At 36.3% G+C, this 12,590-nt stretch overlaps 1 protein-coding gene across 7 annotated transcripts; it reads right to left on the reverse strand.

The window, feature by feature from the left end:
* Window positions 1-1,375: 1,375 nt before the first annotated feature.
* LOC104218700 (BTB/POZ domain-containing protein At3g05675) lies at window positions 1,376-6,323 on the reverse strand. Of its 7 annotated transcripts, none has more exons than XM_070162597.1 (5): window positions 6,242-6,309; window positions 5,211-5,526; window positions 4,327-5,138; window positions 2,937-3,853; window positions 1,376-2,831 (listed from the first exon to the last, which is right to left on the reverse strand). In XM_070162597.1, the coding sequence occupies exons 2-3, from the start codon at window positions 5,248-5,250 to the stop codon at window positions 4,384-4,386; spliced, it is 795 nt and encodes a 264-aa protein (XP_070018698.1). In that variant the 5' UTR covers window positions 5,251-5,526; window positions 6,242-6,309; the 3' UTR covers window positions 1,376-2,831; window positions 2,937-3,853; window positions 4,327-4,383. The 7 variants fall into 7 exon arrangements, with proteins under 7 accessions (XP_070018698.1, XP_070018695.1, XP_070018696.1 ...); XM_070162594.1 differs by having other exon boundaries at window positions 4,327-5,386; window positions 5,459-5,526; window positions 6,242-6,302; XM_070162595.1 differs by having other exon boundaries at window positions 2,937-3,038; window positions 3,123-3,853; window positions 4,327-5,526; window positions 6,242-6,302.
* Window positions 6,324-12,590: the final 6,267 nt, after the last annotated feature.

A 12,590-nucleotide genomic window follows, 5' to 3' on the forward strand; every position in this document is an offset into this window, starting at 1 on the left:
AAAGTAGAATATTCTAGCACGAACCTAAATTAGTCGTGGCTTAAAACGAGCACCAGATTGTGGTAGAAAACCAAAAAAAAATGAACTTCTATCAATGTATCACCTACTATTGAAGGAAATTTTAAGGGATAATGTATCAATTTATCCCGAACATTATATTCAAAAGTTTCAAGAACTACTTATAACCTATGGAAAAACTAACCCAAAATCTATAAAATCCCCAGATTAACTAAATTCACGTGCTAAAGATAATAGTGTGCAGAATGAAATAAATCTAAGAAACAAAAAATAAAAAATAAAACATGCAATCAATGAAATGGTGAGTGGTGACTAGTATGCTTTTGACCAAAATTATAGCGATAATGACTGACTACTCGTGCAGCCACAGCCATTCATCATTCCAATCTAATAATGCAGTTTAGGCCTTTAGGGATGACAATGGGGCGGGTGCGGGGCGGGTGCGGGGCGGGTTTGGACTTATGTAGGACGGGGCGGGTTTGGCATTACTATGTTTACCATAATTAATTATATATGGCCGAAAGCCCAAAGGTGTCATTCAGAGATTGAATTTCATCAAAATCTTCAAGTCAATAAAAGTGTTATAACTCATTCTCTTTAATCATATGATATCTAGAGTTATTGATCCGACTAATTTAAATTTGCACTGCCAAGATCCATTAAAAGTTTTCCATATTTGTTTTACTTGCCCCTTATTAAATGGGAGGGAAAGAAATCTGGAAACCCTTTAAGTGAAGGGTAACGGGTAACGTAACATAAATTTAGAACAAAAAATTGAAGTATTCAAGAATCAAAGAATGATACTAATAGTTAGATAGAACTATAATATAACCATTTCTACTTGAAATAGATTTTATATTTTTTGGTTGTATAGAATCAACAATAACTTTGAGATCTCTGCACTTTAAGTTGGAGACCAACTCGGACAACATAAATCTTTTAAGCCTCGTTTGGTTGGGAAACAAGCTATCCCACAATTAATTATCCCGGAATTAGTTATCGCACCTTCCCATAGGTATAAAAACATTACAATCCCGGAATAACTAATATCGAGATCAATTATACCACGATTTATTTCAACCAGATATGGGATAAACACATCTCAAATTTAATCCCAGGATTAGTTATCCCTTATCCCACATACCAAACGAGCCCGTCGTAGTTGGATTTGAGTTAGAAACTTCTCTATCAACATAAACCTTTTATTGAAAGATGATATCCTGATAATGACTGCCAAAATAGCAGACTCCTCCAATATCTAAAAAACTTGGATAAACTATGCTTCTGCAAGCTAATTACTAGGGCTAATACACTTGACTATGTATATGCTTGATGTGCTTTATGGCAGCACACAGAATACAGGGATCAGGTAACATTTGATTAAATTCAGGAAATTGTGCTTGTCTTACAATTGCTAGTCAAGATAAAAAAAAACAGAATAATATGTCAACCTTTCAATACAAAATGTCTTTGAACTCAAATAACAACATTACATTTAAAGGCAGAAAAATTTAGGCAAAATCTATGCAAGCAGTATTTTATGTTCTGTCATGCACCTCTGAAGAAGCTGTACTATGGAAAGGAGAAGCATGAGAAGTCCTCACTAGCATAGATCACACAAGAGTAGTATCCATGTTGTCGTGATTTGTCAATAGCAATATCCCATTCATATTTGCTTACTGGACCAAGTCAACTATTAGATTTTTGTGGTTGAGAATTTTCTAATGAGCTTGTTCCACAAAGTAATATTTATAATCCTTTCTATTGGCAATTTACAAGTCGATGCCCATTTCTAGAATATTACTGAATTATGTTTCAGTTAATGATGAAGAAAAACATGGATATGAAGGTTTAAAACATAACAGGACACTCAAGAAGAGAATTGAAACTAATATTTTATAACCTTGAAGTACTAATTGACGATAAGCTTGTTAAGACCTATAGCCATGGAAACCAAAATGTGCAACTCCAAAAAGAGCAAGAAAAGACCTGCGAGAATTTCTACAAGCTGGCAAGTCTATTAGTAGACACTCCGAGATGGATGGAAAAAGCTTGGAGATCAAGAACCTTAGAAAGATCATGCGAGAATGGGCTTTTGATTCTAGGAATATTGAGAATGATGATCCAGTTGTTGAAGCTGTAAGATCCAAAGTGTTGATAACTTCATGTGCGGCTGGACATCTTCCGAGGATGTAAACTCCTCAAAGAAGCTTGGTTCATCATAAGTGCCTTCCAAGGCTCTCCAAGCAATAGTTTTACCATATTTCTTCACTTGTCAATCTTGCAAATTCTATTTCCAAAATATGCCACTAAAATCCATTGCAAGTATTAAACAGAAAATTTGAGAAGAATCAACCACATAATAAGTGCAAAAAAATTCAGTTGTCCTCAAAGGGAAGGCATAACAAGCCTCTCCAAACAAAAGCTTGACCCCTATTTCTTAAATTGTTATGGCTAGAAATGTTGTTTCACTATCAACTCCGAACTTTTACTACTTTCAGCACGGATCCACTTTTACTGCTAGGTACTTGAAGCCTTATTTTCTTGAAGAATTGATCAGGTGGCATCCTTCCTCAGGCTGTCCTTTAAAACTTCACAAAGTTGCATTAAAGGAAATATATAACTGCTTATTAAATGGCATGACAGACATATTATCAATCCAACTATGTGTATAATCACTGCAAACCACCTTCTCCATTACCTTCCGTTGAACACATTGAATATTTCCGCTTCTGTGTTTTGCTTTTCCTGAAAGAATGGCTGAACTGTTTTACAACTTCTGTGTTTAATTTTTAAAATGGTCGATGGAATGCCTGCAATGGATAAGAAAATCATACTTTGGGTTAGAAAGAGAGGAGCTAACATTGAAACAACATTTGTAGCAATAACAGTTGAAGAAAGAGGGAACAAGCATTTGCCTGGAGAAGCTTGTTACGGCCTTCCTAGAAGAACTGAACTTTTTTGCACTTATTATGTTTCTGATTCTTCTCAAATCTTTTGTGATACATCGACAACGGATACTGGCAGCATACTTGGATCAGAAACAGAGGAAATGACAGAGAAACAACATTTGCAAGACCGGAAGTTGAAGAAATATGAGAAACCTTTTGGCCGGAGAGCCTTGGAAGGCATCGACGATAAACCAAGCTTCTTTGAGGAGTTTGCACCCTCCAACAAAAGTCCAGCAGCATAGGAAGTTATCAGCACACTGATCTCGTAAATAAGGTTATTAATAGCTTCAACAAATGAATCATCATTCTCAATATTCCTAGAATCAAAAGCCTATTCTTGCTTGCAGGATCTTTCTAAGGTTCTTGATCTCCATGAATAATTTGTCCATCTATCTCGGAGTGTCTACCAATAGACTACAGGTTGTAGAAATCCATCTCCACTTGGTTCATCCAAATTTTCCCTTTTCCTGAGAGGTCTTTTCTTCCTCTTTAGTTTCAGCTCTCTTCCTCAGCATCTTGTTAAATGTCAAGCCTTCATACCCATGTTTTACTTCATCATCCGCCTAAATATTAGTATTTAGTAATACTCTGGAAATTTGCATCAACATCAAAATCGCAAATAGAAAGGATTATAGATATCACTTTGTGGAACAAGCTCAATCTTGGAAAATTATCAAGCACAAAATTCTAATATTTGACTTAGTTCATTAAGCAAGTATGAAGGGGACATGGCTCTTGACATATCGCAAGAGCATGGATGTGACTTTTGCGTGATCTATGCCAGGAAAGGACTTCTCATGCTTCCTCTTTCCAGAATAAAGCCCTCTTTGAAGGTGCAGATAGAAAAATACTAGATGCATGACCTTCACCTAAATTCTTCTGCCCTGAAATGTAAAAATGGATCAACCAAAAGAAAGCTTTACAGTATCAAGTCAACAAAATTATATCTACAGCCTGTAGACTACAGGTAACCCTTCCATAAAAAGCAGGTGTAATCTTGAATACAAGGCAAGTTACTAGCTATAATAGGTAAAGGCGACTTGATAATGTAAAAATTATTTACACCAGTTTTTTGCAAAAAAAATATTATAATAATTAAATAAATTCTTTACACCATGGGTGGATTTGGTAAAACTCAATGTAAAAGTACTTATTTGTTTGATTATTGTTGAAGTTGGAGGTTTTTTTTAATTTATGCATGTCTTTTTATGGTGCATCATTTCCTATCTTTAGATGTCTATTAGATGAAAGAAATTTTCAATTGCAATTAAATAAGCAGATTACAATTACACATCAAATGACTAAAATTAATCAGATAGATGCAAAATCATCACATTTTCACAAAGTTCCAACTCACCGGGGAATATGTTGGGCACTCTACTACAAGAGCCAGGTGAAGTTTCCTCTTCAGAAATTAGCTAGAGGGTGACAATGACGTTGCTGACTCCGTCAAAGCCTCATCCAATCTTCTGTTTGCAGACTTTGTTCTGTAACACCATATCTCGAAGGCTTCACTAAGGTCTGGATATTTAACTTGCTCAGCACTTATCCAATCTGCTAGAATGTCAGCTTGATCATTTGATGGTAATGCTGAAACCAACGAAACTATTGCTCCCTCAATGCATTGGGAAAGGTCTTCACTCATCTTGTATGGAAATGCAGCCTCTGTTTTGCCCATTTGATCGGAAAGAAACTTCATTTTTCTTATGTATGGAAGCCATGTCTTGAGCAGTTCTACTCGACTTTCTGCTGGAAGAACTACAGTTCCATAACCTACTGCGTCCAATACTTTTGATGTCACTTCTATTAATTTTATCTTCAAACCCCACAAGATAGAATCAAGTCTTTTGTCTTCGATGACCTTCAATAAATTGCTCGATATATTAGCCCAGTGGGAGACGAAGTCCTTCATTAGATCCATCTTCAAAAGAGTGTTACACATCCATTCAAGGTCAGATAGACTCCGCATTACTTTCTTTTCAATATCCTTGTTTGCAATGTCAGGTTCCAAAATCAAGGAGAATAGTTCATTTTCAAAAGAACAAAATATTTTAGACACCAGAATTCCAATCTCCACTTTTATTTCATCATCAGCTATGGCAAGAGGAATCTTTTCATCATCCTCGAGCATGAACTCAACCTGTTCTTGGGCTGAGGTTCTTAGATCATCTTCAAATAAAGGGAAAGAATCACCGGTGGAAGTGGCAAAGCGGATAGCAGACAAGAAAACTTTTTTCGTACCACATAATTCTGTTTCTTGTATATTGGTAAATATGGGCATGGTATAAGCACTAAGTTCCTGAAAGGTTCCTTGTCCTCCTTATTCTCCGAGGGAAAGCCGAACGACTGAATGCAGGTATGAAGAAGCAGAGACTTCAAATAATATCAAAAGTATATCCAAGACCAAGAGAGTCCACCTGAAGCAAAAAAGGGTCAATCTAGAGGAATAGAAAACAAAGAGTTGAAACAACAACAACAAGAACAATAACCCAGTAGAATCCCTCCAGTGGGGTCTGGTGTAGAGGGGTAGAGAGGCAAAGAGGTCGACAGAAGCTCGCTGACAACAAAAACAAAGAGTTGAAAGAAACAAGAATTGTAAGGAGTTGCAAATAGGGAGACAACATGCAGATTTCAAAGACAGTAATAGGTAGCAAACAGCAAATAAATGCATTTCAGAGCAAACATCATCCTCATTCTTTTACAATGAGTTAACCTTTATAGTTTGTACTATCTTGTTTTGGTGCATGCAAGGAGTTATCTCTAACAATTAAAACAAAACCAATTTACAGATACTAGACACTAACAACACTGCCGACCTATGCAAGTAAGATAAATGACTGTCAATTTTCAAGCAAAAAGACCCTCTTTTTATTTTCATTTCCTAAAAAAAAAAGGTATTCAGAGGCTGCTTCTGTACACAAGCGACGGACACACAAAAAAGAAGTTCCCAACTTGGTATTTCTTAGTAGATCTCCAGTTATGCAAGGAATATAAATTACTAAAAAAAAAAGAATCTTTGACTCCTTTGATTTTACTGGGTAGCCCAAAACCAAGATATCAAGATTTAAAATAAAAAATTTCTGTTAAAAAACTCAACTTAATAATGGAATACTTAAGAAATTAGGACATCATGCAATTAACTTGGGAAAAATCAGAAAGAACTATGAAAAATAGAAGCTTCATTTATGCAGTGGATTCATTTTTGATAAAAAAATCTTGAAAAAAGGTGTTCAAGGTTTAAGAGAGAGAGAAAGAGAGACAAAGAGGGGTACCTAAAACATCGGTTTCGCCGGAGAAAAAGAGGTGGAGAAGTAGCAATTTTTCAGCTTTAAGTACTGAGCTCAGCTAAAGAAGAAAAGTAGAAAACTATGGTGTCATTTGGATTTGGGTCTTGTTTTTCGGGTCTAAGTTGAGCCCATTAGTACATTATTTGGGCTTGCAGAATGGGCCCCCATATTCATATTTCTATTTCTAATGTGAGAAGAATAAGCTCAAATAGCTGCTCATCTAATCGCTTAAATTAGAAATAGCCGGTGGAGGTATAATATATGCATAATTTTTATATTATATGTGTATAATAAAAAATTAAATGGTGAATATAGCTGGCTATTTGTGTAAAGAGCAAAGATTACTTTTAGCCCGTGACCGAAACTATTTACATCTGGTAGTCACAGAAGTGTATAAAATTTGTGTATCTTTTGTGTATACATAATAACATACATAAATATATACTAATGTATGTGTGTGTATGTATAGGCCATTATTTTGAAGGTGACTATACAGTGTCATATTTCTATTGCTCATAAAAAAGTTACTATTAGTAAGGAATACTATGTTTCGCCAAACTATGATTAATGTCAGATTTAATTTTGGAAATACTATGACAAAAAGGGTGTCTATGACAGTAATACTTAAGGGTAGCAAGTGGGCTGGTCCAGGATCGGGATCTGCTTGGGATCGCGGGCCAAACAGGCCAAATGGGCTAAGTGGGCCGGTTCTTGGCTTTGAACCGTTTGGCCCACCAAGGGACCGGGACCGGACGGGTCCCTTGGCGGGCCAAATGGGCCCAACGGTTTTTTTAAAAAAAAGTAGCCGTTTGGAGAATTTAAACACAGTTGTTGGGCTTTAGAAAATAGTCGTTGGCTATTTAGAAAATAGTCATTTAACCCCCTAACTTTGTTTTAACCCCAAACTTTTTATAATTATATTTTTTTCCTATTGTTAACTATAAATACCCCTTCATTCTTTTATTTTTCTTACAACATCAATATCAATCTATCACAATCTCTCTCTAATTTTTTTCTATACTTGCTACTATTGCTTATTATTCCAAAAATTAGTAAGAAAATATTGAAGTTGTTACAATTTGTGAAAAAATTGTGAAGTTGGTGAATTAAAGTCTTCAAGTCTTCAATAATAATCAATTTTCAATACGTTGTTCGTCAATTCGGTAAACTCGTTCCAACTCTTAAGTCTTAATATTATAGTTTTGTTTGTTTTATTTATTTGCTATTACTTGATTAATTAAGATGACTTCCTTAAAACATATTTTTGGTAAAAATAAGAATAAGTGAAAATCCAAGAGTAGCGCATCTAAGGTCATGTTGTTCCTACTCCCCTGCCCCCGGCTCACCGAACCAAACCCCATATCCGTCCTACACCTACTTTTTTTTTATAGCGATAATAATTTATTTCAATTTACCGAGAGTCAATTCTGCCATAATATTGCAGCCGGTGAATAATTAGACCATGAATTAATGAATGCTCTTTATTCTAATAATTATAATACTATTGATGAAAATGATGATGAGGAAATTGATCTTGATGAACCTCAACGGGATGATGATACACCCATTAGTCATGCTCATGATGTTAATCCAACTAGTGATAACCCTGTTAATCCAAAAGATGACTCATATGATACTCATGTTACTGCCCCTACTTTTTCTAGACAACCTACCAAACGGACGATAGCATCTCCTGTTTGGCCATTTTTACTCAACTAGTTCCGGAAAATAAGATTAAGTGTAAAACTTGTGGTATGAAGTTAGCTTTTAAATATTTTGGATCGTTGGGGGAAGGGGAAGGGGGGACTTTGGCTAGACACATAAAAATACACCCTCAAGATAGAGTCAGATATCTTCGTCTGAAAGCTTTCGCCGAGGACAAAAGTATACCTTATCCTAGTTAGGTTGACCTTAGTACCGGTTTAACTCAATTTCAACCAGGAATTAACACTGATACCGGTAGTATTTTGTATTATGATTAAAAAAAAGATCGAGAATAATTGACAAAAATGATATCTGTTATGTGCTTACCCTATAGTTTTTCTTCTGACCATTCGTTTGTGCATTATATTAGAAAAGTTTTTAATCCTACTTATAAAGGTTTTCTCTCGCACAACTGTAAAGAGCGATATTTATAAATATAAGCATGAATATGAACAATATTTGTTCTATGTATTTACTCATATAAATTGTCATATTGCTATTACAACTGATATTGGTAGAAGTGGCAACGACTGTGATTACTTTACTGCTACTAGTCATTGGACTGATGAGGATTTGATGATGTAAAAACGCATAATTGCTTATAGAATAATTAATTCACGTCACACATGGCAGTTTGTTGCTAACATAGTTGCGGATATCTGCAGATATTTTTGCATTAGTGATCAAATAATATCAGTTTTAGTGGATAATGCTACTAAACACAAATGTTATAGACTTGCTTACCACTACTCTAAATCTTGTATTTAGTAACATTTTTCATGTTAGATGTATTTGTCATATTTACCATTTAATTGTGGGTGATGGTAGGAGAATTTTAAATATTGAAATTGAAAAGGTTAAAATGGCTCTTACTGGTTTTTTTATTCAAACCGTAGAAGTAGACTTATAGAATATTTTAAAAGATGCGATGAATGTGGCCTAAGAGAAAGAAAGGTTCCTAAACATTGTCCGACCAGATGAAATTACACGTATGAAAGTTTGGTTGATGCATATGAATATAGAAGCCCCATAAACTCAACGTTTAATGCACATGTAAGTGATGATGATGAGCACCTTACGAATGGGGATTGAGCTAATGTTAAAATGCTTGTTGATTTTTTAGAAAAAATTTATATTGCTACAAATAAATTTTGTGGGCAATATTATCCTACTATGTCTAACCGTTTTGTTTATATTGCAGAACTTGCTAATTTGTTTGCTCATTTTTCAAAGGACGGGGAAATTTATTGTGACGACCCGCCCGGTCGTCTTAAGAATTAATGCCCCGATCCCTATTAACTACTTTTTCTAAGTTTATTTTTGCTAATTTGATTTGCCGGGATGTTCGGTTTTGAGTTTCGGAGAGTTTTCGGACACTTAGTCCCTAAATGAGAGCTTAAGTGTTGGAGAGTTGACCGTAGTCGGAACAGTAGGAAGATGGCCTCGGAATGAAAATTCGATGGTTCTGTTAGCTCCGTTGGGTGATTTCGGGCTTAGGGGCGTGTTCGGATTGTGTTTTGGAAGTCCGTAGCTAATTTAGGCTTGAAATGCCGAAAAGTCGAATTTTGAAGTTTCCAGTTCGATAGTGAGATTTTGATCCGTGGGTCGGAATGGAATTCCGGAAGTTGGAGTAGCTCCGTAGTGTTGAATGTGACGTGTGTGCAAAATTTCAGGTCATTCAAACGAGGTTTGATAGACTTTTTGATCGAAAGCATATTTTAGAGCTTTTAGAATTCTTAGGCTTGAATACGATGAAAAATAGGTGTTTTAATGTTGTTTTGAGCGTTCCGAAGGTTGGAAAAACTTTGAATGATATTTTAGGATTGGTTGGCATGTTTGGTTGAGGTCCCGGGGGCCTCGGGATGAATTCGGATGGTTGACAGAAGGATTTGGAGTTTGAAAGTTTGCTGCATCAGCTAATCTTCTGTCATAACCGCACCTGCGGTTTGGGTCCTGCAGGTGCGGAGCCGTAGAAGCGGCGAATCAAGCGTAGATGCGGATTTGTGGAGGATCAGCAGGTTCCGCAGATGCGGGTAATTCACCGCAGAAGCGATACCGCATCTGTGGAAGGGTAACCGCAGATGTAGAAATTGGCCTTTAAGTGAAAGTCACAGATGCGACGAAGTCCTCGCAAATGCGGTCCCAGGGCCACAAATGCGGAAATCGCTGGGTAGAACATATAAATTCTTGTCTTCGCGAAATTTAGCCATTTTTCATCTTTTTCAAAATGGGAAGAAGCTCGGGGAACACTTTTCAAGAGGGATTTTCAGATGAGTTCATTGGGGTAAGGTCTTTGGTCTCTAAACTCGTTATTGGAATAATTTTTATCAATTTAAGCATGAAAAATTAAGAAAAATCAGTGGTAATTGGGGGGGTTAGGGCTTGTCTAATTGGAGACTTTTGAGTGATGATTTGAGGGACAAATTGAGGTCCGATTTTGGTTTCTAGAAATATAAATTTTACCCGATTCCCAGACGTGGGTCTGAGGGGCATTTTGGTCATTTTACATAATTTCGCATATTATCTTAGAATTTTATTGTAGAATCAATTACTTGAAATGTTATTTACATTATGCAATTGAATTGAATTTATTTGGGCCATTTGGAGTCGAGTACTCGTGGCAAGAACGTGGTCTCGGGTTGATTTTGAGTCGGTTCTAGGTAAGTGGCTTGTCTAACCTTGTGTGGGAGACCTTCCCCTTAGGATTGGTATATTTGGTAATTGAAATGTCTTGTACGTGAGGTGACGAGTGCGTACTTGTGCTGATTGTTGGAAATCCGGTTTTCTTTAAGTAATTACTAGTATGTTTCCTTTCTTGTTTCTATTACTTGCACTATTAAGGCTGTTGTTAGCTTAGGAAAGCACGTCTAAGTGACTTAATTACGTTATTTGCTCAACCTGCCTTACCTGAATTTTGTGCAGCATGCTAGGCTAGAATCACTTGTTGCCTTAATATGAAGTTTGCCATTTTTGTATATTTTCTTGTTGCTGTTGTGTATTTATTTTTGGGACTACTGATGTGGGATTCCGATAGCTCCCCCTTGTCTGTTTATTTTGGGACTACGGATGTGGGATTCCGGTAGATCCCCCTGCACAGTTATATGGAACTACGGGAATGCACCCGGTAGATTCCCCCAGTACTGGGTATTTACATTTGGGACTACGGAAGGGGATTACGGTAGATCCCCGCGCACTATGAGTTGGACTATGGGACCGGATTCCGGGAGATCCATTGGATATGTACACATGGAACTACATGACGGTATCTTGGGAGATCCCCGATCGTTATTATTGGTGCTGAGCTGTATTTCCTTTCCATGTTTACCTTATTTCTGTATAGTTGTTGATGTCTTATACATCCTGTTTTATTTTACTGTTGTATTTATTCATACTATTTTGTTCTATACTTGTGAAATTTATATTTTATTTAACCTCAGTAGGGCCCTAACCTTCCTCGTCACTACCCAACCGAGGTTAGGCTTGGCACTTACTGAGTACCACTGTGGTGTACTCATGTCCCTTCTGCGCATGTTTTTCATGTGCAGATCCAGGTACCGCTATTCGGGCTTACCATCCTTGAGGGAGGCGACTTCTCTAGAGACTTCGAGGTACATCTGTCGCGTCCGGACACCGAGGAGTCCCTTTCTATTCTAGTTGCTAAACATTGCCTTTCTGTATTTTCTTTCTTGTTAGATATTCTGGAGTTATAGCCTGTTTGGCCAAGCTTTTTTTTGGCCAAAAGTGCTTTTTTTTTTGCCAAAAGTGCTTTTGGCCAAAAATTGAAGTGTTTGGCCAAGCTTTTGGAAGGAAAAAAAGTGTTTTTGAGGAGAAGCAGAAGCAGTTTTGGAGAAACAGAAAAAAATAGCTTCTCTCAAAAAGTACTTTTTTGATAAGCACTTTTGAGAAAAATACACTTAAAAGCAGTTTTTAAAGCTTGGCCAAACACTAATTGCTGCTCAGAAGTGCAATTCAAACTAATTAGCCAAACACAAACTGCTTCTCGCCAAAAGTACTTTTGAGAAAAGCACTTTTGAAAAAAAGCATTTCTCAAAATAAGCTGATTTTTGCAGCTTGGCCAAATGGGCTATTAGACTGTTAGATATTCCAAAGGCTCGTGTTTCCGTGAGTTTCCGAGTTTTGAGATAGTGTACTTGGTTTTGAGAATGTTGTGTTGTATATGCCAAGCGGCATTATAACTATTGTTTCCATTCAGTTATTTTGGTTTTTGATTATTTCTTCTGCAAGTTTCATTTATGTTCCGCATTTGTTAGGCTTACATAGTTGTAGAGAATAGGTGCCGTCACGACAGTTCACGGAGGGTGAACTGGGGTCGTGACATTTATAAACTTGCTATTGATTCTATGAGAAAAATATTTAAAAAATATATTTTTCATATTCCCCCAATTTATGGTGTTACTGCTTTGTTAAATCCTTATATGAAATTAGGAGGTCCTCAATTTTAGTATGAAACTATTTATAATGATTTAGCACTTGAAGATGATAAGTTGTCTCAACTTCCGGAAGTAATAGCCTCAATTAGAATAAATGCTCAAACTATTTATATTTTTTATCAAGTTGCATTAAATCATGCTACACCAAATGTTCCAACTCCGTCTTCTTCTATTCTCAA

Source organism: Nicotiana sylvestris, chromosome 11 (genome assembly GCF_000393655.2).
Source record: "Nicotiana sylvestris chromosome 11, ASM39365v2, whole genome shotgun sequence".
NCBI classification, from domain to species: domain Eukaryota; kingdom Viridiplantae; phylum Streptophyta; class Magnoliopsida; order Solanales; family Solanaceae; genus Nicotiana; species Nicotiana sylvestris.

Coding starts and splice junctions, on each gene's coding strand:
- LOC104218700 (XM_009769255.2), bottom strand. CDS start 5,250: ATGCCCATATTTACCAATATACAAGAAACAGAATTATGTGGTACGAAA.